Source organism: Anticarsia gemmatalis, chromosome 1 (assembly GCF_050436995.1).
Source record: "Anticarsia gemmatalis isolate Benzon Research Colony breed Stoneville strain chromosome 1, ilAntGemm2 primary, whole genome shotgun sequence".
NCBI lineage: Eukaryota > Metazoa > Arthropoda > Insecta > Lepidoptera > Erebidae > Anticarsia > Anticarsia gemmatalis.
Window position 1 is genome coordinate 9277173 of NC_134745.1, and position 23576 is coordinate 9300748.

Genomic DNA, 23576 nt, shown 5'->3' on the forward strand with positions numbered 1-23576 from the left:
CCGATATCCTGCAGAGGAACGTAGCACGGGCCCGTGCGAATTGGCGTAGCGCTCGTAACTCTTAACTAAGTAAGTACCTATGACATGACTTGTGTACTGAACAAAGAGAAGATAATTTTATGCAGGTGCAGGTGCATTTTATTATGACCGGTAGCTTCCATAAGAAAATCATTTAATTCTAATTTGGCTTTGCACTGATCGAATCATCAATCAATTTGTTATCAGTCGGATACAATTATCACAGAGGAGGAAAAACGAAAATAATTTCACTAGTCATTTATTATGAAAAACACAGCTTATTTGAAATAAAATATTAATAATAATAAATGCTACATTCAACGGACTACATACAAATACAAACATATTTACTTGCGCGTTTCTGACTACACCAATTTAGTTCCCTATCTCCAAGGAGGTTTCTTCGCGCTGGTCATCTTCCGTCGGGAAAGGGGTTGCGATGGCGGCGGCAGTGCCAAATTCACCGAAGAATACTCAACTTGCGTGGGACTGTTATAAATAATTCTTAATTTCTTATCGTTTCTATCACCTATAATATCTATCAAATCCTGGAAACCAAACAAAATATCAAATCTACATTAGCAAATAGATAAAGTAGATTTCTATGATCTATCATTAGGACATTACATTTTTAGAACTATTCCGACAAAACTTTTGTCGCCCGGTCTTAACAAAGTTAAGTGTCAATATTGGTCAATAGGTGTCTTTACACACACAGAAGAAGAAAGACACCTATTCAATCAATTTATTACTACATAACTTTATTCAACAAAAATTATGACCACGACATAGATGTCAAAATCAATCGTACTTTAGTTCTTATGTTGGTAAAGGTTTCCTTACATTATGGAACAAAGCTGTTTCTTCCCTAGCGGGTGGTTCTCTACACAACTTGTGGTACTGCGTACATGGCGGGTCCGTGATGACTCGGCGTCGACTGTATGAACGCAGAGCCGGCAATGGAGAGGAAAGTACTGGATGGATCATAGGAGACGTCTGTGAAGCCACACTCATGACGCGACGCGGAAACAACGTTGGTGTCTGCGTGCTTCTAGTCTTCGTTGTTGTTCGGCGACGGGGCGGGGCAAACTGATACTATAAGTTACGACAGTTTCACATGATTGTAAGCAAAAGTTAATTGACTTAGGGTAGCAAAAAAAGGCCAAAGGCTTCGGCCACAGGGGGTCTCAGCCCTGGACAAGCCACGATGATTATTGCAATAAAAAATATCTATTGCTCCAAATAAGCTACGGACCTGGGGTTGTAGTCATGCCACTGTTGAAATCTCTGTTATATACAAGTATTCGTAGCAAAAAGGGCATCTCAAGTGTTAAGCTTTGCTTCAAGTGGCTACCTAAATTTCGCAGTGATTGTTGAGATATAGGAATCAAGGTAAACTATCTACCTTCAACCACCCAAGTACCCACTAAGTTTACGCAAGTGACTAATTAAATTTACTCTATTAATAATTACGTGAGTGAAATGAGCATTTCTACACCAATTACCACATCAGTTACCTTTATTAAAAATAGATTTAAACAGTTCGCGTACGTAGTTCTCGTTGAAGGGCGGCGGTGAAGGCAGGCCGGCAGCTCCCGCGGCTATGAGACTGTATGTGCGACACAAACGAGGCACGCGCCACATCGTCTGACTCTGAGTTTTAGGTGTTATTTTCTTTCTACGGAGACGTGGCCGTTTTGTTTGCGTTGCTTCACAGATGGGATGAGGAATCTAAAAAAGTACGTTTAATTAGTAGCGTGATTCTCATCAACTATCGACAACCGGCTAGCTATCCAAAAAAAAAAAATGTATGAGAACCGAATCAACGCCTCTAGCGGGTGTCGTGGAAACATTTTTGTAGCACACTTGAAATTTTAAATTTTCGATACTAGTTTGAACCCCCTGTAAAGAATCGCGCTACAGAACTTAGATATCGACAAGAACGAAAGACAGAGAAAAATTTAAGATGATCCTATTCTAAATGGGCTTGTTTGTTGAAATTACTTAGACACCATTACTAAAAGTACTCAAACGGTTTCAAAGATTTTTGTTGCATAACTTCACAATTCAGGTAGGTATATAAGAAAATTAACACAAGTCACTTTATACTACGATAACTACGGATACTATAACAGTACAATCATCAGTAGTTGTAGCACTACATAACAAACTGCTAATTTCCCACCATCAAGGCTTCTACGAACATTCCAAGGATTTAACAACTACACGCACATATTTATATTACTGTACCTGATCGTAATTGAGAGGTATCGGGGATGGCGTGTGGTGTTGACAGGGGGCCGTTAGCGGCTTGGAACACGGCGCTTTGGATGCTGTTGGCTGCATTGAGCAGCAACCGGCACAACTTGCAAGCGTGGGCTGAGGTTGCTGTCATTGTAAAATTAACTGATAAGAAGTTAAGAAAAAGCTACATGTCTTTTTTTCTGCTGAATATGAGTAAGATCGCGATTTTACTATTCTCTGGGTAAATGATATTGGAGCGAAAAACATCGGATTCATAGACAAAGGCTATGCCGGACTCAATGAAAACAAGTTTACAAGGCTTTATCCGTATCAGTTTTAATCGCTATAGGAAAACCAACTTAAAAATTTCAGAGGGACTGTCAGAATTTCAGCTGGAGGGTGTAGATATAAAAATGTTAGGAATTAGATCGTATTATGTGATATCGGATGTCGGGCGAGGCTCGTACATCGGGTGCAGCACCTGGGTCGAGGTGGGTACAGTTGTTCGCAGGAGACGGCACCTCCTCAAAGTCCCCACTTGCCCGGTCTGCGCCTGCGCCGTGCACGTGCAGCTTTATGTTCTTACGTACGAGATGAGGCTTGATCTCCTCGAACCACACGTCACATAACTACAATACGAACATATTACAACATTAGCTATTTACGAAACCCATGAAAATTAAATAGCAATTCACATGAATACGTTGGCTATAATATTAAAGACAGGCACTTACACCGACTAAGGCATTTTCCAGATCGTAGCGCACATTCTTTGGTATTTTATTTTTACTCTGGCTTCGCTGATTTTCATGATTTGGTTTGACTGTTCGCGAGGGAGGATCTTCTACCACTTTGGGGACGGAGACGCGGCTGTTTGCTCGACTGTCACGGTTAGGCTTCACAGCCACTTTACGCATCCACGGCTGCGACATTATCCTTCATGCAACCAGCTCCCTTTTACACCGGCGAATCGTAGTTATTAAGTAGTCGATCTTCCCGCGTTACGAATAAAAACTTCCTATAGAAATCATCAAAAATTAGTGTATAAAAAGTACATGAACGTCAAAACGGGCACCTTCAGATGTTCTGTCATTCATTGTTTGTTTTTTATCTTGTATTAATACAAACTGCCTAACAATAAGCGTGGTGGAGGCTTATTGTACTCTTTAATAAAGTTATTAATTTATTTATTCACCAACACATACCTAGTCCTAAACTGGACAAATATACGTAATAAGTATTAACTTATAACAATAAACCAAGCTTACATCACGTTTATAAGCAAAGAGTATGCATACACTACGCAACCACTATCTTGAAAATGATTAGACATTGGCTTGATCTATAATTAATCATAGACGAAAAAAGATCTACTGATCAATAGAAAACTTTTTCCTTAAATCTTTGTAGTGCGGGTAGATTAATAAATTTTGAAGAAATTAACCTGTCTTCTCGTTTAACCGCTTGCTTCATAAAATAATATACCTACCCTAAAATGTATTGTAATCTTAATTTTACTTAGTCGCTGGACGCTGTTGTGTTACAATTAGAAATTCAGTAAGATATTATATTAGAACCAAAATGAGTACAGAGTGGTTAAAAGCATTACGTACTGGAGGATCATACGTTTGTGGACTGGCACTGAAGATATTTGAAATAAATCTCTTCAAAAATGGGAAGCAGCAAGATGAATCTATCAACGAGATTCTATTGTACGGAGCAGAAAATGAGGATCGAGATATCCAACAAATTGGGTTAAACAATTTATTTTGCATTTATTATGTGATACTTCACGCGAGCAGGTCAGTGGAAGTGTGTGTGCCAAGTCTTGCAAGCGACACCCTGGCCAAGTGTCTCATCAGCGTGCATCAGAAGAATAAAGTAAAAGTCAGAATCACTATACACAACAGCGACAACTTTGATAACTTACAGTTGTTCGCTCAAAGTGGCATTGAAATCAAAATTATAAATCCAACTGTTCCCTTGGAGCATGAGTTTCTATTGATTGACGCTTTGGACGACTTCAAAGACGCCGTAGCAGTGATGGGCTCCCTCGACTATGAAACCACGCAGGTCAATTGTAATCTGGACGCGACAGTACTCACGTCCGACATCGCCGTCGTTACAGCTTTGAAGAGAGAATTTGATCGAGTGTGGACATCTGTTCCCGATATACCTTATGCAAAAGATGACAAAGTTAAGTAAATTTTTATTGTTAGAAATGTTATATGTAGGTAGATTTTATGTGTGTTAATGTTATTATTTTATTATTGAACTTAATCTCTTAAAATATGCTGGATGTAGAAATAAAATACTTAGTAACAAAAAATACTTTTAATTTCATCACTTGCAGATGAGACGATAATCACTTTATACATTATTTTATATTATTATTAAAGTAAGAACTATATTCTTTTGTACTCCAGTGCCGTTTATTAGTCTAAGCATTGATATTACATAAATATACCAAAGTTCTACGAGGAAGTGGCGTGACATTATTATTATTTAATACACAAATGGTGACAACAGTATCACAGTTTACTTTGTAGTCATAATAAAATGTGTTCACAACTAATGGAAATATTCTGAATAGTCCGCATGTCCTTAATTTAATTATATTTACTTGTCTTTTACATTCACACTTTGTTTTGTATTTTCAATGAGTCATTATGTAAATGATAAAACTCTTTCGATTATATTGAAACGATTTTAAAACGACGTTCACTGGAGGAAGAAATTCATACAAGAAGCTTGAATGTACTTATAAATGGAATTAAAAACAATAATAACTAGTCAACGATTAAAGAATTACAGAAATGATTATATACAGTCTATAACAATATCTTCGACACAATTATAATTTGAAGAAAACATTGTTCTTTGGGAAGAAATAGGTAGGTATTAAAATAACTTGTACACTAGTACGCCTAGTACACACACCTATGTATATGTGCCAGTGACGACATACACATACATAGTAACTAACTTGCGCAATGATATATAACATACCATGATTGAGGTTTCGTCCAACTGTTTGCCTTTTCATCAACCTTTGGTGAGGTTCAACAATGAGAGGAACATTTTAAGACCATTTCAATATCTATTTCATATTTATAGCAACTTTAAAAAATACATACCTAGGAAAATATATTACAGTATTAAAAAAAATGTAAAATACTATTAAGCTAAGATTGTAAAAGCTAGTCACACTAAGTATTCTTAAACAACTATACATTTAATAATAGTTTAACTGAGAGACACTAAAAGATAACTACACTATGCTGTAGGGTGAATGTTTACCTCATATTTGACATTTCACTTTGGACTTTAAGTACTTCATTAAGTATCTACTACAGCTACATAACTTTTATAGTTAAATTCGATGGACCCAACAAATAATTCTGACCATATTGACACGAGTTTCAGTGCTTTAAACATGCAGCCAACCAATTATTAATTTGTGGCATACAACAGAGTCTGTTTTGTTATAAAAGTAAATCTTACAACTAATACCAGTGAGACATGCATATGACTAGTATTGCCGCGATGAGTGACCGATTGAGAATGTGGTATAGCAGGGCTTCCCTCAGAGCGAATGTCAATATGATGAGGGGAGGGAATGCCCTAGTCACTCACGAGGGTTAGCGGTCGTCATACGTCGACCTCGATGTCGCTGTTGCCGTCTTGCAGTGGGGATTGTGGAGAGTCATCCTGGTCATGGTCATGATCGAGATGGTCGCCGAAGTCTTGCGGCGACGTTATAGCGTAGTCACGCGGCGAGCTCATCTCGTCATCGGAGCCTGGCATGTCTTCGTCCATCATAATGGCAGCAGGGAGCGACGGTGATACTTCTTGAAGCTGACTTGTGTAAACTGAAAATTAGAAATATCCACATTTAAAGAAATGATATGGTAAAATTAACAAGCAACACTGGCAATATGTTGTTAAATAAATAAACAAGTTTTTTCTACCAAGCATTGCTATAAGAAGCAACAAGGAGCTTACCAATGATGCAACTTTATTTATTTATAGATCTATACATATAAATATGATGCAGATAGACATGCCAACATGCTTAAAGCATTATTTATCAGTCAATTTTAAAAGTTAACTCTGTAAAAGAGGATATTAAAGCCTACCTTTAATATTAGAAGTCTTAAGATCGGAGGAGTAGTTGAGAGATTCTTCCATAGCCTCCATAGTGAGGGTGTCAGTGTCCAGACTGTCCAAGGAACCGGAGCATGACGGTGATGTATCCTCATTTGAGTTAAGTGACAATTGTAAACTGTCCAACTGTGGTATGTGAGGTCTCACCTAGAACATGTTCAAATAATTATATTAATTACAATTACCTAGTGGATAATATTATCTGCAGTTCTTGTTAAAAAAGGACAGTGTCAAGCTATGGAAATGTACTAAATCATAAATATAGTTTTTTTATAAGTTTCTTTGGTTCAATAGATGAATTATTACAATCATATTCTACCATTCATAATTGAATATTATTAATATTATCCATTAACCAATTAATAGATGGATATGATAATTAAATTCAACCATTATTTGGTTGAATATGATTTTAATAATAAAATGAATTTGTTATTTTTATTGAAAAAAACACACAATACTTTAAGTGTTATGCAAATTCACAAACAAATTAACTAACAACTACTTTCAAAGTTTTGTCAAACTTACAAAAGTGAGTTAAAAGTAGTTTGTACAACTTCTTCAATCAATTTAAAAACTATTTTCAATAGTAAATGTATAATTGAGCATGTTACCTTCATTCCATCAGGTCTATGAGGGTTCCTACATCCTTTACACTTGCATTCAGTACATGGTTTACTCTCAACATAACAAGGACATCTCTGCCCACAGCATGTCAGCTTGCCTGGAGTAGCTGTGGCATTCCCACATCTACATCCTTTTCTCTTACTACCAGCTGAACTACGAGACCTGTTTGAGGGCTTCTTAAAACCTAATTGATTTGACTGAAAATAAAAAATGGTTAAGATAGGTGCAAATATCAAACAAGTAGCAAACAAACAACTTTAAAGTGACTTACTTTACTTTCTCGATTTGTTGACTCAGTAGGAGAGGTATCTGTTTCATCCACAGCTTTCCTCTTTATAGTTATTTTGTTCCCAGAGCCAGCATACAAGACTGAATATAAAGGCGATCCATTTGATGTGGATCTAGAGTTAGGGGAGTCTTTAGTGTTTCTAGATTCTGAATTACTAGATGTAGAGGCAGCTTGAGTCTGAGTGCCTGCAGAGTTGGTGTACACACATGGCAGGATGCTGTACGCCGACTTCGAGAGCCCGGCCGTGCTCTTATAATCGTCGCTAAAGCCAGCACCTTCTTGTATTAAGTCTATTAACCCTGAACTAGCCACTGTACCTCCATTTACCCCTGCTGCTATCTCATCTTCATCCAACAATGTTTTATAAACGTCCGTATCCATAAAGTACTCACAAAGTTTCTTATAACACTGTAAAAGTATTCGTAGTTGCAAGTTCTCGGCATAGTTTTCGTAATCTTTACACCAACTGCAGGAAGGTTTAAGTTTTTTTCTTCCACCTTTACACGATTTACAGACATGATGTTGGCAGCTGGATTTCGTTGGCGTATAAGGCTCTTTCAGTAAGTTCCCACACACTGTACAAGATAAAGATTGTCGTAAATAAGGAACCAAACGAAATAAATCTGTCCACGATGATTTGTCCGCAGCGTCCGCTAAGATTATTAGTCGACACGTTGAAACGTACAAACTCGTGGCATTCATTGTTATTACAGAAAACAGAACAAGGAGAACATTTACTGATTTATAAATTAATTTGTTTACACCAAGGTGCTATACAACCAAAAAGCCGCAAACGTCTCGTCAAAACTGTCATTGTCAAACTAATGAAAGATGAACGTAGAGATGTGAATGAATTGGTAGTTTCGTTTGTGTGATTTATTGTTTCTAAACGTCATTATTTTTTATTGTTATTTTTTCATAATTTTAACTTGTTCAAATTTATCAAACATATTTTGAAATAAATTTAACTTTTTTATCAAAACATGCGTGCAATATTAGTTTTATTGTTTTAAGTAAGAATGTGCTAAAAAGACCGGAGTTCAAATCCTTGACTCCCCTTTAAAGATTTTTTATCATTTTCCTGAGTAATACCTAAATACAAAATGTTGTACCTACCTAATCAAAACTCTGTGGAAAATTAATAAAAAAACCGGAAGTAATTAATATTATTGTAAAAGATTTAGATTTTACAATATCCCGCAAGTGTGTTTATCAACCTTTGACGCGGCCAAGCCAATAGGTAGTTGTCGGCTAATTATATTACCAGGGCCGATTAGTATACAGTATAGGCAGCACAGCGGAGAATATTAGATGACAAATAAAATTGTGATTTAGAAATTTTGCATGATATGGGTAATTATAGTCGCAGTATTTTTACTATCGCTTTGGTATTGCGCCGTCGTGTAGGACTGCCGAAGGATCTTTGCCTATATCGATAATGGGCATCAGACCTAAGTATGATCATTTCCAAGCTTCAGAACGGACCAAACCTTTCTAAGACGACAGGCATTAAGACGATGGCTTTCACTTTATCCCAAATTTCACCATTTTATAAAAAAAACAGCCACTGCGGCGCAATCAGTATTGTACATGACTTCTGATCAAAAGGTCTCAGGTTCGATTCTCCGAGTACTATTTATAACTATTTCTTTTTTTTTTTAATTTATATTAGAACATTCGCAATGATAGTCCTGAGTTTAGTAGCATGCCCGGTATGTGCGATAACATAATGTGACTTACATTGATTCATTATTAATGGGGCGTATCTGTTTTACCTCTTCCTAAATCTTCGGGTATAACAGGCGTATTGTTATGTATGTATGTACTTACATAAATATCGTTTAAAGTTGCGTTGTTTATTCGTAAGGAAGCCGGACGTGGATCGATCTGCGCAGCATTCGCCATTTGGATCCTTGCCACGTTTTATGAACACTTAAGTTCTTACAACTAGTGTTCTACTTACTTGCAATTTGCTCTTCATAGCTAATTCATTTTATAGGTCACCCATACAGTTTGAATTACAAGCGATCCTGAACTATGCAAAAGTTTGCATATATAGACGATTGTTACTTTAAGAAAAAAAATGTGTTACTTATGTGATATAATACCTGTTCAGGGGTGTTTACACACATTTAGTAGGTACCTAACTATAAAGCGTGTTTCACTTCATGTTGGTAGATATACTTAAGTCTTACATTATGGGTTACCTGAAATAAAATTAGGTACTTCATTTCACTTGATTAGAGTTGGGTTTCACTGTGGTCGCTCTATACCTATTTTTCTGTCCTATTGTTAGCTTAGCGTCTAAGCTGCTGAAACCGCCTGAGAACCTGAGATAAAGGCATTTTCTTACCTTTTTTGAAGTTATTCGACAAAAGTAGGTACGTTCTTTCGTCGAATAACTTCAAAAAAGCCTTAGGTCACTGGTGTTCGGAAGTCTATTACAAAAGAAAATTGCATATATTTATTTTTTTCTTTTTGTTTACAATTAATGAAACGAGTTCAAATGGTGACCAATATTTCCTTTTTTAATTAATGGTGTGCGTATGGCTTGTGGCTGCTTATCTTCAATCGCATATAAAGGAAAGGCCACTGAAAGAAAATAAGGGAAACGTCACTATTTGTGGTTAATCGTATACTGTTATGGGTGTGTAAATTTCCCTTGCAGGGCGTGAGTCACGGCGTACACTATATTAACCTTTGCTTTTGCTTAAACGGACTACTTGTGTATCAATCTATAATGAGTATATCGTGTTGTAATTATTATAGCATGTTATTTATTTGTTTACCTGGACAATATTAGGCGGCATGTATACAATTTTAGCAAAATACAATCAATAGATACAGGCCATTGACCATCAGTCCAAATTATTTATCGGCGCATTCTTGTGTAATTAACAACTGTGTTTCACAACATGCGAAAATACGACAAGACGGCCAATGCGACAATTCTTACTCTATTATCCAATTGAAAGCACTTACTGTAGTCGTTTGCCCCAAGTTGCTAGCCAACATAACGACATTCACATGAAACTTAACAAGGCAAATAATTAAATAAGTATATCTCAATGTTTACTAATAAAATTCACTATCTTCCAAATTAATTTTATTTTTTTGTGAATAGGTACAGTCAAACACGTACTTATCTAATAGGTCATTATAAATTCATTACGAGAATTGTTATCAGTGTGAGTGATAGACCCTATATCAAAACAAAAGACGTCCATTAGTCGCTAGGCCCAGGAACTATTACAGAATAAACATAATCGACGAACCAATCGGAGCATTGAGATACGAGCAGTATCGCATTGTGGTAGCTAGTTATCTGGGCCGAAGCGATCGGCCTCGTATTGTCTCAGGGCACGGTTGGCGGAGGATACAGGGTGCTTGGGCGCAGAAGGACGCGCTGATAAATGATTACAGCGTCACCAGTATCAGTTGATCCACCGCCGCGGAAGGAGCATCTCACCGGCGGAATCTGACTGTGAACATGCGACTATACTACTATAGCAACTGTAATTGAATCAATTCAACGAATGTCTTCCGTCGCTGATTGCAGCTCCCCAACGACGAGTATATGTCATAGTGCACCGCAATATTCGACTCTATCCGTTGTGTTTGTGTTGTGAACTTGTGAACATGTGCCGGTGATGTGAGAACCTTACAGTGTATTGTGTTCATCCAACTTATATTGCTGAATGCTGAAAAATTCAAAATGTGCAGGTAAACACAAACTAATTTGATTTGTTGTTATGAAGATTAATTTCAGTCTCATTATGTAGAGGAAAGATATAACTTTTCTGTAATGTTATCCAATTTTCAGTTTATATACCTAAGTCCATAAAACATAATTTATGAAAATGTGCCAAATTTTACCTACTTACAAAATTGCTACTTACTTGCTCTTCAATTTGATATGTATTTGCCAAGTTTCTCGCAATTTTTCTTCAGATATCAACAGATTTAAATCAAAATGGTAAAACCCATTGTCAGGTACCTACCTAATAATTTAATGTAATGCGATATCTATATAATAAGTATCAATGATAATTACCTACGGCTAAAAAACGATTATCAAACCATTTATGTAACCACATTATCAACATAAAAGTGAGTATAAAATTCAGTCATGTGACAAATAAATTACTGATTCGTCAATATTAATTTGTGTGAGAAAAATCAATTGAGACTTGTCGAAAGTGCATGCCTTGTATTGAGCCAGTTAGGACGGTAAAATATTCAGTTCTCGTCAAGAACGATTTAGCTATTCAGCGAAATGGAATCATGAATTCATTTTATTAATTGATCTTGTAACTTTCATTGGAAAATTTTGTTTTATTAAAAAATCTAATCGTACATTTCGTAGCATTCGATTCACGTATTGCACTGCTTCAGCCGATGCTCGTTATATCTACTATGAGTTCGGAACAACTTGTAGCGAATGATTGATAGCATTCATTCAACATGCCATCAATATTGTGGACGTGGTCAGCATCATGTAGGTCTCGAAGTACAACTTCAAGGTAGAGGATATAAGCAGTGGCGAGAGGCTCCTGGTCCATACTTTTGGGATGCTTGACTACATGCCGTTCCAAAGGAAAGGCGGCACCGAAAATTAAAAAAAAATAATAATACACTTGTTCCGGTTGATTCATCGTACAAAATACGCACCGATCTTATCTACATAATGATTTATTTCGTAAAGACGTCGATACAGAGATATGAAATTAGTTACTTTTATGTTATCGTAGCATTGTTGTTAGCGAGGAAAGTTTTATACTTATTGTGGTTGTGGGTTAATTATTGTCCTTCGATCGACGACGACGCATTTACTGGTTTGATGTACGTTTATACAGGGACAACAAAAACCTAAGTATATCAGACTTGATGCCATGTCAAACATTCTATTAAGTTAAAACGTTGAAAATATGAATTTTCTAAGAATCGAATGTCGTTAAATGACAATTATTATTATGAATCGTAATTAGTTAAGTAAATAATAATGATAATACTAACTACAATCCTTCACTCATCCGTTAAAGAACTTATTAGCAAAATCCTAATTAAAGAAAATAGTCAGTTTCTAAGTAATTTAAAGTATAGGTATAGGCTTCAACAAAAACGTGACGAGCACTTACTGTGCCAAAAAACTTGTAGAACTTCATGAACTTTTGATGTCTCTACAATTTAGAACAACATTGAATTTACATAACATACAGAGCATGATTATGTTAATAACAAAATATACTTCATTTTAGATTATAGTTTTGGCATTTAGGCAGAAATGGTAAAGAGACAACCTGGGCTGCCCTGCGAAACCAAAACACTTACTAAAGCCAGTTTTAAGACAAAATATGTTTCTACTTTATCTTATTTTAACCCTTATACTGTATTATTTTAAATGCTTTGTTATATAAACGTTAAAATGATAAAAAAGTTGATCACAATTACTAAACTGACTTTAAGGAATTGATTGGGCTCTGTTAAGCAAAAACACTGTGTGTCGACGTACAGTCTTTTGGATTGGCACGGCAACGCGGTTGCTCCTATTGATCAGTCAATCAATATTCTATCAGATTATCTTAAACATCGCATTAGATAACTACCGTCCGTGTCTCCTTTGATAAGTCAGCAATCTTCTTAATGCCAAGCGGAGATGCGCAGATATACTCCTACTGATTATGACGATATTAGGTAGCTATGTAATACAGCGTGGGTCTATCTCATTTACGGGGCATAGCCTTGCAGGAACAACTGATTATTTCCTTTTTGACAAACCTACTTAGTAAATCACGAGATTCGTTCAACGCACTCACAAAGTGTAATCTCTACCTACAATGTAACACATCTAACATTTTATTTATTTTCTATGGCTTTAAAGCTAAATGCATTAAGCAAAGAGACAATAATTTATTATGAAATGAATAAACTAAACCACACGGCACACAATATCTACTCACTCTACCTTTTTGTTTATCGAGGTTACTTTATGTATTTGGTTATTATTAAGTAAACGTTGATTGCGTAATATTAACTAACTTACTGTTCTAGAACATGTTATAATAATATACCATCACTAATGTACTTACCTTCCTACGAAATTTTTTAAAGCGAATGATTACGCCTGAAAAATGCAAAGTTTACGAACTACTTATACGTATAAGTTTTTATACTATTCGAACGCAAATATGTCTAAGTATATCAAAACGTAGAAGGTTAGAACCTAGTAGGTAATTCTTTAATCCTATGTTAAGACTACAAAAAGGTCCGCAAGGCAACATTTACTTAGTAAATGTAGAGAACGTAGCTCTACGTAAGTATATTATTTTACGTTTCTTTCGTTGAAACCTAATGAGCAATCGTACTAAATTATAGAAATGCGAAATGAACTGTACCTCATTGTATCGCATTTACACCAACACTGATTTTGTAATTAAATCAGTTTTTGGTAGAAACTTCGGGAAACAGGCGGAAAATCACGGAAAATCGTTACTGGCGTCCTTAATCGTAGACAAAAGTTTTCATAATGAAAATATTGTGAAGTATAACGGTAAAAAACATTGTATACAAACAGTAAAACGTTGATTGTGTCCTATCCTTGCTCGGATGGCGGTGGCAAGGGCCGGGCGTTGTCGCATCATAAAGATCAATCAGACAATTGGGGCCGCCACGCACGTTGCGCAGGAGTGTCTCTGTCAATAGCTTCCGTTGAATGAACCGAACAACTCACACTAGACACAATAACCTGAAACATATAACCACGTGGATTTTGAATATCGTTTTGTTAAAATATTCACACGTTTGTTACCTCCATTTAAGTACCAGCAAAAAGTTTCAGTCGACAATTTTATACAAAACCGCGGGATGAAGTCTGATCTGTGAATTGTCTGGACGTATTAAATTGTTACAAAACTTTTCTTTAGGAAAGTTTTCCATATTTCGAGTTTGACCGTCTCTAGTAGCAAAAAATTGCCTGATCTCAGTAAAATGTGTTGTGGTAATGTTCGAAGAGAATTGACCTCTAGTAGTTAGTTTCCTAACAATACCGGCACTTAAGCTTTGCTGCACTACCTAATTTTTAGCAAGAAAGCACTTAGCTATTATATTTACTTTAAGTAAGTAGATATATCTTACTGGCCAACATGCCTTCCGAACTTTCGAGATTTTTGTGATTCGGTATTTCTTACGTTAATAGACTAGTCATTAGTCTAAGTTTTCCTTTTTTTAAAATATCCACGATTTTATGCATTTTTCGGGTTCAAAAGAGGATCAATTTATGCATAGGAAACAGAACGTCTTCTGCTTTCTATGAATTTATGTGTCAAGATATGAATATTTGGCAAATAATTTCCTTATACTTCCTTATACGTAAGTTGATATTTAGTCATAAGAAAGCAATTGATCACAATAAGATGTTCCTGGAATGAATTATTGCGATGATTATGTGTCTGAATCATTGAGTTCTGCTGTTTCGTCTTGCGATGTGGAGAAACCGACCCAACAATTAAAAGAGATTAATATGACCTCTGCACAATTAAGACAGTTGACAAAGACCCTTGAATATTGCCAGTTCGGTTCTATACTGAGCTCATCTTGAAATAGGTAGGTACATTTCTGCGTAAATAATTTATAAACTTAATTTTACACAGTAAAACTGTAGAGAGGGTCAATACATTTTAACTAATACCATTATGCTGCTATGGGATTTTAAACAAGTCAGGGACATAAGGGGCCAAAAATATATATGAGGAATTTTTGTTTGTCTATTCATAAAACTAATATATAATATATAGATTTTTATAGTTTTGTTTGTCTATACATATAACTAATACGTACATAGGGAGGGAGGATATTTAGGTATATAACTCTTCCTGTTTTTCCTATTGATCCTCTGCAATGTGTTTACCGTCAGTAATTGTAATAATAAGCAGTTTCTCACAATAGTGACTTTATTATTATCAGCAACCTACTAGTAATGTTTATATGCCTGATAAATCGTGATTTCTCTTTATGCGTTTCGTAAACCCTTCATCAGGTAGGTACCTACTACTATAAATGATGCATAGAGTGTGATACCTAAGGTCTTAGAAATACAATTTTTGTTCATAGCACATTTGGACTTTGAAAATTTTATCAAATTAATCGTTCATACTCAATAAATGTAGATATAATAGATATAAATGAATAACAGAAAATCTCTACATTTGGAAATATGAAGATTGTAGATAGCACACCGCTAAGTTATCCTTTTGTGTCATCGTTGATAAATAAATAGTTCACTTCATCGTTTTCTCTCTTAACCTTGGATTCTCTTTATCGGTAACCACGCCAAATTATAACTAAGACCGTTATCTTACTATCTATAGACAATTGCTATCGCGTTTTACACCTGCCATAGTATTTTGACGAAAAATCTCCATTGCGTATGTAGGACATGGTCAATTACTATACATCACAGATTATAAACCAGGTCATGTTAACTTGCACTCGTCTTCGCTATCAATGCAACGGTTTGTTTAAAAAACGATTAATGAAGATAGTTAACTAATATGTACATGCATTTCACGTTAATTGCGTTACAATAACAATAATATAAGGATAAACGAATAATTACTACAAGCGCACAAAGTCACAATGATAAGATAACATTCCAATAACTATTGATGAATAATTTTCTAAATACATAATTCGAATCGATCTAGATTTCTAGAACATTAGGGTATGTAGAGTCAATTGCGATTCTCTTTTGTACTATGATTATGAGCCGGTAGTAGGTCTACTGACGCTCATAGTGAGATATTTTTACTATAACAATTGTCGAGTAAGTAGCAATTTGTGTAACAACAAAAGAGCGGGTGACAGACGGACGTGAGTCGAGCGACGCGGCGACACTCCCGCGAACTACCGTCACATCACGAGGATGCCAGCCATTATCCACTGCACCACACTATTATTGCATTACTTTAAAACATCTAATCCCATATTATTTACCCTTCATTATTTTCATTATCTCGGCTAACATTAGTAAGATTATCTAAGTTGTTTTACATTGTCACCACATGACGCGATCAAATTACAGGTGTGGTGTAGGACGGTACATAAAAATGTTATTTTCAGGAAACCGTTTCCGTGTTTGTCATTGTAATGTGTGTAATCAAATGCGTCATTTAAGTTATTTGATTACAGCTTTAGCCTACTTTTTGTACTTCATATGAAGGTATAAACATACTTACCTACTTATTCCGGAATGAGATGATTTGGCAAGATAAATAATTCCGTCACGAATTCCAAGACCCACCCTATTGGAAAACGTTAGTAGTGGTGTCTAAGGGCCAGATTTCTAGGCCAAAGACCCAAAAACTCGAATGTTACCGTGTCACGGGACCTTAATTGCTTATACTATTTGCGTTCGTGATAATCTCATCCGAGTAGATAACAATAATTACGTATGTTAGCGTATCGTCACGTTAATTCTTCAGTGTAAGGAAACAACTCAGATCGTTATCAAGGTGACTTGGCTGTTTTATTTTCGTATGAAATGAAAAGCCCTAGTCCTACTCCTTTTTCTGTAATAAAGATTGTCCATTTTTACATTTATCTGTTTTTATTTTCCATCAATTAATCTTTATACAGCACGATTTTTTCCTTAGATATCTAAACACTCTTAAGTCTTTTACATTGCCTCTCTGATTTTCCTCCTTTTTATTTCAACTCTTCTTTTTAACATGTTCAGTATTGAGGCCATTAATGCGTCGACCCAAAAAAAAAACAGTTATCATAGGTTATCCCAAATTGTTAATTTCGGTATATACAATATGAGTAAACTAGTTTGCTTTAAGATTACGAAGAACTACAGCTAACTGATTGTCGTCACAAAATTGACGAATGTTGATTCAGATTCAGTTGGTAATATTTTCAGCAATACATATTGCATACTCGTACAAATAGGGAAAATATACCGCAAACTACCTACTTGAGATAATGCGTGTAATGACATGCTTATTTTAAAAAGCACTCATTAATTATACGATGTGTTATCGCTACATATCTGATGCTTTTATCGCAGCGATGTTCGTGTCTATACGAACAAGTGTGGACCGTTTTCGTAACGCAAGTGGAAAACTAAAACACGGTCACATCATTGATGCACTACTTTTAATACAAATATTTGATGATATGTGTCGCTGTTTGCTTGCCTAGTTTCGACATTATTTTATAGAATTAAATAAGTAGTTAATGTTAATGTATTGTAGGTTTTATATGGGTTTATCTAATAAGATCGCAAACACGTAATTACAGAAGTATTGTGAGGGCATTATAGTATTTTGTTAATTGTTGAAATAAGGCAGGCATATTTTGATTGACCAAGCTACTATATTAGATGAAGTAGTTCAGGTTAGTAGGTATATCAGTTTTATCGATAAATTTTAAGATTGTATCTGGAGGACATAGTAACCCGAAATTCGTACACCTTTCACATTTGTATGCAATTATAGGTTTACTTACAAAACAAATCAAATGCATTCAAAGCCAACGTTTTTGAAAGATGAGAGGGTATCATAATGCTATTGAATCTGAGGACTTTAAATTATGACTATTGAACTGTTTCTACTCCATTGGTCATTATCGGTTCATTGATTTTGAAGATTAAAGGGACGTAGGCAGAACAATGATTCTTACGATTATTTTATTATTAAAGTACCTACCTACTTTGGTAGGCCACTAGGCCATGAAATACGGTACGGAGTAGGTAAAGTGAACCAACTCCAATAAATCTGTTACATAATAATTGACTTTTATTAAAGAAAATGTTATTATTTTTTTAGTTTTATTGTACAACTAGGGAATAAATTATATGGCAGTTGATGCTTTCCTCATTATTTACAAAAGACAGCTATTTTTTATTAAGCAATGATTAATGCCAGTATATCATGCGACTTCCAAGAAACAAAATTAAATAAATATAATCAATTCTATAGAAATGATGCAGCGAGTTGAGGGCAAGAGTGATAACCTCTACGTAGAAGAAATGCTAATATAAGTATCTTTTGTAGTCCTGCTGGCTTACTCTCGACACTCGAATTCGATTCCAATCGTGACGGATTCGAGTTTTTCTCAAAATCGAACTTTAAAATTTCAAAATACTGGCATGTAAACAGAAGCTGATTTAAAATGAAAAGTAATCAATCAAGACAACTCCCGCATCAAGAATTGCTCTTGAGTAGCGGGGACTTTTATAAACATACAAACAATGGACACAAAGTACAACCAGACCCGAAACAAATATTTGTGGATCGCACAAGTTATTGTTCCGTGTGGGAATCGAATCCACGACCCGACACAGTGGTAGCGGCGTGGTGATCTTTACTACTGCGCCACGGAGTACCGTTACAAATTAACATTTAATCATGCGTTAGTTTAGAATTTAAGAGTATGATTTGATATAAGCTCGAATTCAACTCGATTGGAATGGAGTTCGAGAGTCGGGAGTAACTCAGTTGTTCTGTTTTGACCCGATGATCCCGACTGAGATGGTTACAAAGACCGTATCTGTCCTACACAACGACCTGATACAATCGACATTATGCACTGTCGGTACAAATACATTATGGAGTAGGTGCGTATAAAGATAATGATACTCACCTAAAACTTTACCTAAGTAACAACTTTTTCAGTTTTTTTTAGTACGTAAGCCTACCACTTCATATAGTAGGTAATTAAATAAACCATGAGGCACAATAGATATATTAGGTCGGGGACAAGGTCTTATCGCATTATAGTATGTATGAACTTGTAATAAAATCTTTTCTCTACACAAAAATGCTCGGTATTTGGATACCTCACGAGCTCACTGAAAGAAACCTAATGAACCGTGTACTCAATTTGTGATTCTTGAAGCCAAAGAGGTTTTTATTACAAGTTCATACATACTATAATGAGAAAAGACTTTTTCCCCGACTTAATACATATATTGATACACAATTATTTTGCAGTTTTAGTGGAAAATATGACAAGGCAAGGGAACGTATTTATATCGTATTGATCTCCTTACGCTCACCTCTAATGCGGTTGTTGATTTAAAATGATATAACGATTTTTTATACTTGTCAGATCTTTACGAAATAAATACGAGTAAATTTGACTAATAATGTGTTAGGTACCTACAAAAATTATGAACTAAGGTATTTTTTATCGGTGTTTTATGGATTAAATTCTTTGTTGCTAGACAAATACGATTAAGCTAGTTAATACTATTACCGTCTAGCGATTAAGATAAAGAAGATATAATTAGACACATATTAATTAAACGATAATCTCATAAGTTTCGTAGTCGTTCCGTGAGTCACTATTTACACATTAATTAAGTAAGTATTTTAAACCAGTTTACTAACATTTTTAATTTGCAAGGATTACCTACTAATGATCTATTTTTAAATTATCAATTTTAAAATTTAATATAATAAGTTTAGTATGGGTTACATATTTTATTGCTCCAAACTAATATTTTGGAAGATCGTAATTTCGATTCCTGTAGGTCGCCTGAGTTATTCACATGACAATCCATTTTCCTATAATTTTTTACATCATGTTTAAATGAAAAATAGAGACTTCTATGAAATCATTGTCTATATCATAAATACAAAAAGATAATGTTATTTACTGAAGGACTGCTATTTGTATCAGTGAGTCACAGATATTGTCGATAACGAGATGTTCATTGGTGTCAATAACTTTAGGCGGCTCTTTGTTTTAATCTGACGTTTTGTTGTTATCTACCTTTATTCAGCCATTAAACTTGTTTAAACATTTGCACCTAGAGGTTTTAAAAACTTATATTTATCGTATATTTGTTCATACGGATTTTAATTGCGATTAAAACTATTATCAGATCATCTATATCAGCAGAGGAATCGCGACAATTTAAGTTTTATTTCCACTACTTTGTTTGAGACATTGTACAGCGCCTCTAGTTTAAATCTACGGAACTAATACACAAGTATATTACGGACCGATTTGTGACGTACCTATACAATATACCATCCAAAGTTTATACAATTCGGTATACTTATAAGTATATGAGATGATGACAAATAAACGGGTGACAGGCAACAGCCTTCTCTCGATAATTTATCAGTTTAAAAAGCCTAAAACCATCGAGAGCAAGTAATGCTCAGCCCATCAACTAAGTAGATATGGGCATACTAGGCAGATCTTTTAGGCCCGAGGGTGTTTCTATTCATACACGCAATAGCTACACGGTTGGTTTTTAGTGGGCATACAAAACATAGAAACACCCCAAAGAAAATTGGGTGTCGTGAATGATTTACCTCTATTATAAAACAAGAATAAGTACCTATATTATTACAGTGAGCAAGTCAATAAATCAACCCTTCTCCTATTTCAGATTCAACGAGATTTTGTTTGCGGTATCCGTCCTGTGTATATCAAACTCATGGACGAAGGAGATGACGGAAATAGAGGCGCTGGGAGCGAGGCCTACGCACTGCACCTATGAGTATGCCTTCGACATGTACGGTGCCAACTGCGCTGGACTGCGGCTAGGGAAGATACCTAGACTGAAGGGCGGAATTGAGGTAAACATCTACGAATTATTTAGGATGCCGTATTCTTCTTTACTAGCTGTAGGTACCTATTAAACTGCTTGATAATAAAGATTTAAGATAGAAGCGAATAGATTCCAGTATTGAGACCTTTCTTGGCTTCGACCTTGATAGGCTAGGTACTAAGTATAGAATGTAAATAGATATTTAAGTATTTCATACAAAAGTACGCCAGTGTGTCTAGGTAAGGAAAGTGCTAAAGTGAAAACCTATTCTCAGTAATGTTTAATTTAGTAACTAATATTATTTGTATGCCGTAGCAACTAATGATGGCAAAAATATACGAGGCGCTTATCTTCGCAAAGGGTTAAATTAATGTCACGGCTACGACTGACCTGACTTCTATTGCATTAGATAAGTAACAACAAAATAGATGGGTTGCTAATTATGTAATTATGAACACACGAAGGAAACTATCTGCCTATTTAATGTCATAAGGTCTTTCTCACATTTTGTATTTTTCTTACAGATTCTGGACTTCAGTGACAATAAGCTTCAAGAGCTCCACGCTGACACGTTGTCAGGATACACGGGCATCAGGTTCCTGTACTTAGTCGATAACCACATTTACCTCATAGACGAGGACGCATTCTCGGCGTTTACTTACCTGGAAACACTCGATCTGTCCAACAACGTTATATTTGAACTGCCAAACTCTATACTGCAACTACCGTCCTTAAGGAAATTATATCTCAAAGGAAATCCGATTCTCCACAAAAGCCTTAACGCACTCACAATAGTGAGACCTATTAAGGCGCCGTTGGAGCTTCTGGACATCTCCGACTGTAAGATAAAACAGTTGCCGAACTGGGGCAGTCTGCCACAACTAAGGTTTTATAACATATCCCACAATCCTCTGACGTCATTGAGTACGGATCACTTCGCACCAATGTGCAACCTGGAGAGATTGGATCTAACGGAGTCTACGAACGACATGCAACTATGCAGTATGAAATCAGCCGTGATGTGGTTCCAAGCTAAAAAGATATTCTTCCAGTTAGAAGACTATTCTAAACTTAACACAAACGGTTAGTTGTACAATCAACAACATTGATTTACCAGCTGTGATGAAATTGATTTAGTTAATTTTATACGTGACTAATGCTTACCTTACTTCTTATTTCAGAGTTTAATCACTGTCCCGCAGATGACATAGCCATACATAATGTTACATACCATAGATGTAAAGCCGAATACTTGCAGGTAAGCTTAGCAACTAAAGGCACAAATTAAAACAACTTTTGTCTAGAGTGCAAAGAGCATAAAGTAATTTAAAACACATATTTTTACAGGTGCAAAGTATCAAGACGTCGCGACGAACGTGGCTGACAATAGGCGGAGGGCTCGCAGGGTTTCTAATCGGCTTCATTCTGCTCCTGTGGCTCATGCACAGACACAACGTCGCGCAAACCAAGACGAAAGCCGAGAAGATGAAGCAAGCGACACCGGCCAATGACCCCGACAAGAACGCCACAGCAATCCTTCTCAACAACGTCTCATAGTATATAAGTTATAATTCCTATTTTATATTCCTATACTTACGCGAATAACAGTCACGCCAGATAATGTGGTAATCCTTCCTATGCTAAGTACGCAATACTATTGATGGACGTGTGTATAAGTAACACGATAAGAAATGTGGAATTTCAAGATACGACCGCCTAGATTATGATTTGTAATACGCTCCCGTTTGTACTAAATTTAGCGTATGATAATACCTATGATTTTTGACTATGTCATACATATTCAAAGTTTCAATTCCTATGGAATAATTACAAATAATCGTTGTATAGTCGTTTTCTTGGAAAAGTATGTTTTTTTTGGAAATTAGAGCAGCCTTTATGTTAGTACCCGTAAGTTTCATAGGTGCTGTTAAAATAACAAACAATGACAATATTTTTTTCCATATAAGCTATCAATTAGGCACTGAAACTTAGCAATAAGTTATAATAATTTTGTTCGTTCGCCGTAAGAAGCCATTTACCTAGTTTAAGTTCTATTGTAATAATTGTGCGTCCTATCTCAGATACAGTACATAATATGTTTGTCATTTAGAAAATTATAAAGTTAACGAATAACTTGAAGTCTTAAAAGGCTGACTAGTTTATAATATTGTGTTGTTCAAACATTTTGTTTATTCAGTTGTGGATTCATCGTTGTCATAGTCTACGTGTGCATGATGTAAGTACAAGTGAGAGAGGTTTTAAGATTTGATGAAAGATAATGCGATCAAACGATAGACTCGTATCTATCGCGGTTTGACGGTTGTTATCCAAATTGTGAGTACAGTACTCGTTTTTCCATGTACATAATGTTATTTCTAGGTAAGATATCTATCTCATATCTGGATAGTTAATATATAGACACAGGGAGCTAACAATGGCCTATGATTATATAAAGTGAAACCAAAGGGTCTTTACTGTTGATTAGATTTTATACAGGCTCAAATGCCTCTAATTTTATTGCCAAAGATGTAATTTTTGCATGTAATAACACTAAAAACGTAGTTATTTTGCTATTTTTTTAACAATTTAAATTTATATAAGAAGTTAAGTTAAATTCACTGTGATAAGTAATAAAATTGTTGCTAATTACTCACGTTGTTTTCA

At 35.4% G+C, this 23576-nt stretch overlaps 4 protein-coding genes across 6 annotated transcripts; 2 read left to right on the plus strand and 2 right to left on the minus strand.

The window, feature by feature from the left end:
• Positions 1-59: 59 nt before the first annotated feature.
• On the minus strand, positions 60-3657 carry LOC142974957 (uncharacterized). Of its 3 annotated transcripts, none has more exons than XM_076117548.1 (7): positions 3531-3657; positions 2997-3280; positions 2730-2891; positions 2269-2406; positions 1570-1749; positions 862-1113; positions 60-566 (listed from the first exon to the last, which is right to left on the minus strand). In XM_076117548.1, the coding sequence occupies exons 2-7, from the start codon at positions 3192-3194 to the stop codon at positions 402-404; spliced, it is 1095 nt and encodes a 364-aa protein (XP_075973663.1). In that variant the 5' UTR covers positions 3195-3280; positions 3531-3657; the 3' UTR covers positions 60-401. The 3 variants fall into 3 exon arrangements, with proteins under 3 accessions (XP_075973663.1, XP_075973654.1, XP_075973673.1); XM_076117539.1 differs by having other exon boundaries at positions 3468-3598; XM_076117558.1 differs by lacking the exons at positions 60-566; positions 3531-3657 and having other exon boundaries at positions 931-1113; positions 1536-1749; positions 2997-3368.
• A 73-nt stretch (positions 3658-3730) lies between these two features.
• LOC142974971 (mitochondrial cardiolipin hydrolase-like) lies at positions 3731-4591 on the plus strand. The gene has a single exon (XM_076117570.1). The coding sequence runs from the start codon at positions 3844-3846 to the stop codon at positions 4465-4467; it is 624 nt and encodes a 207-aa protein (XP_075973685.1). The 5' UTR covers positions 3731-3843; the 3' UTR covers positions 4468-4591.
• On the minus strand, positions 4582-8151 carry msl-2 (male-specific lethal 2). The gene is made up of 4 exons (XM_076117529.1): positions 7328-8151; positions 7044-7253; positions 6402-6576; positions 4582-6134 (listed from the first exon to the last, which is right to left on the minus strand). The coding sequence occupies exons 1-4, from the start codon at positions 8045-8047 to the stop codon at positions 5914-5916; spliced, it is 1326 nt and encodes a 441-aa protein (XP_075973644.1). The 5' UTR covers positions 8048-8151; the 3' UTR covers positions 4582-5913.
• Positions 8152-10593: 2442 nt separating this feature from the next.
• Positions 10594-23561, plus strand: LOC142974977 (uncharacterized). Its single transcript, XM_076117581.1, has 5 exons — positions 10594-11068; positions 20751-20940; positions 21437-21995; positions 22094-22170; positions 22260-23561. Exons 1-5 carry the CDS (start codon positions 11061-11063, stop codon positions 22467-22469), a joined length of 1044 nt encoding a protein of 347 aa, XP_075973696.1. The 5' UTR covers positions 10594-11060; the 3' UTR covers positions 22470-23561.
• The last annotated feature ends 15 nt before the right edge of the window (positions 23562-23576 follow it).

What these genes read in the sequence shown, in the direction of transcription:
- LOC142974957 (XM_076117548.1), bottom strand. Translation starts at nt 3,194, where the DNA reads ATGTCGCAGCCGTGGATGCGTAAAGTGGCTGTGAAGCCTAACCGTGAC. An exon ending in TACCTCTCAATTACGATCAG is followed by an intron (nt 1,750 to 2,268) that starts GTACAGTAATAT and finishes GTACTTTTTTAG; the next exon opens with ATTCCTCATCCCATCTGTGA. An exon ending in AAACAGCTTTGTTCCATAAT is followed by an intron (nt 567 to 861) that starts GTAAGGAAACCT and finishes TTTGGTTTCCAG; the next exon opens with GATTTGATAGATATTATAGG.
- LOC142974977 (XM_076117581.1), top strand. An exon ending in GACTGAAGGGCGGAATTGAG is followed by an intron (nt 20,941 to 21,436) that starts GTAAACATCTAC and finishes TTTTTCTTACAG; the next exon opens with ATTCTGGACTTCAGTGACAA. An exon ending in TTCTAAACTTAACACAAACG is followed by an intron (nt 21,996 to 22,093) that starts GTTAGTTGTACA and finishes TTCTTATTTCAG; the next exon opens with AGTTTAATCACTGTCCCGCA.
- LOC142974971 (XM_076117570.1), top strand. Translation starts at nt 3,844, where the DNA reads ATGAGTACAGAGTGGTTAAAAGCATTACGTACTGGAGGATCATACGTT.
- msl-2 (XM_076117529.1), bottom strand. Translation starts at nt 8,047, where the DNA reads ATGAATGCCACGAGTTTGTACGTTTCAACGTGTCGACTAATAATCTTA. An exon ending in ATAGACCTGATGGAATGAAG is followed by an intron (nt 6,577 to 7,043) that starts GTAACATGCTCA and finishes AACATGTTCTAG; the next exon opens with GTGAGACCTCACATACCACA. An exon ending in TAAGACTTCTAATATTAAAG is followed by an intron (nt 6,135 to 6,401) that starts GTAGGCTTTAAT and finishes TCTAATTTTCAG; the next exon opens with TTTACACAAGTCAGCTTCAA.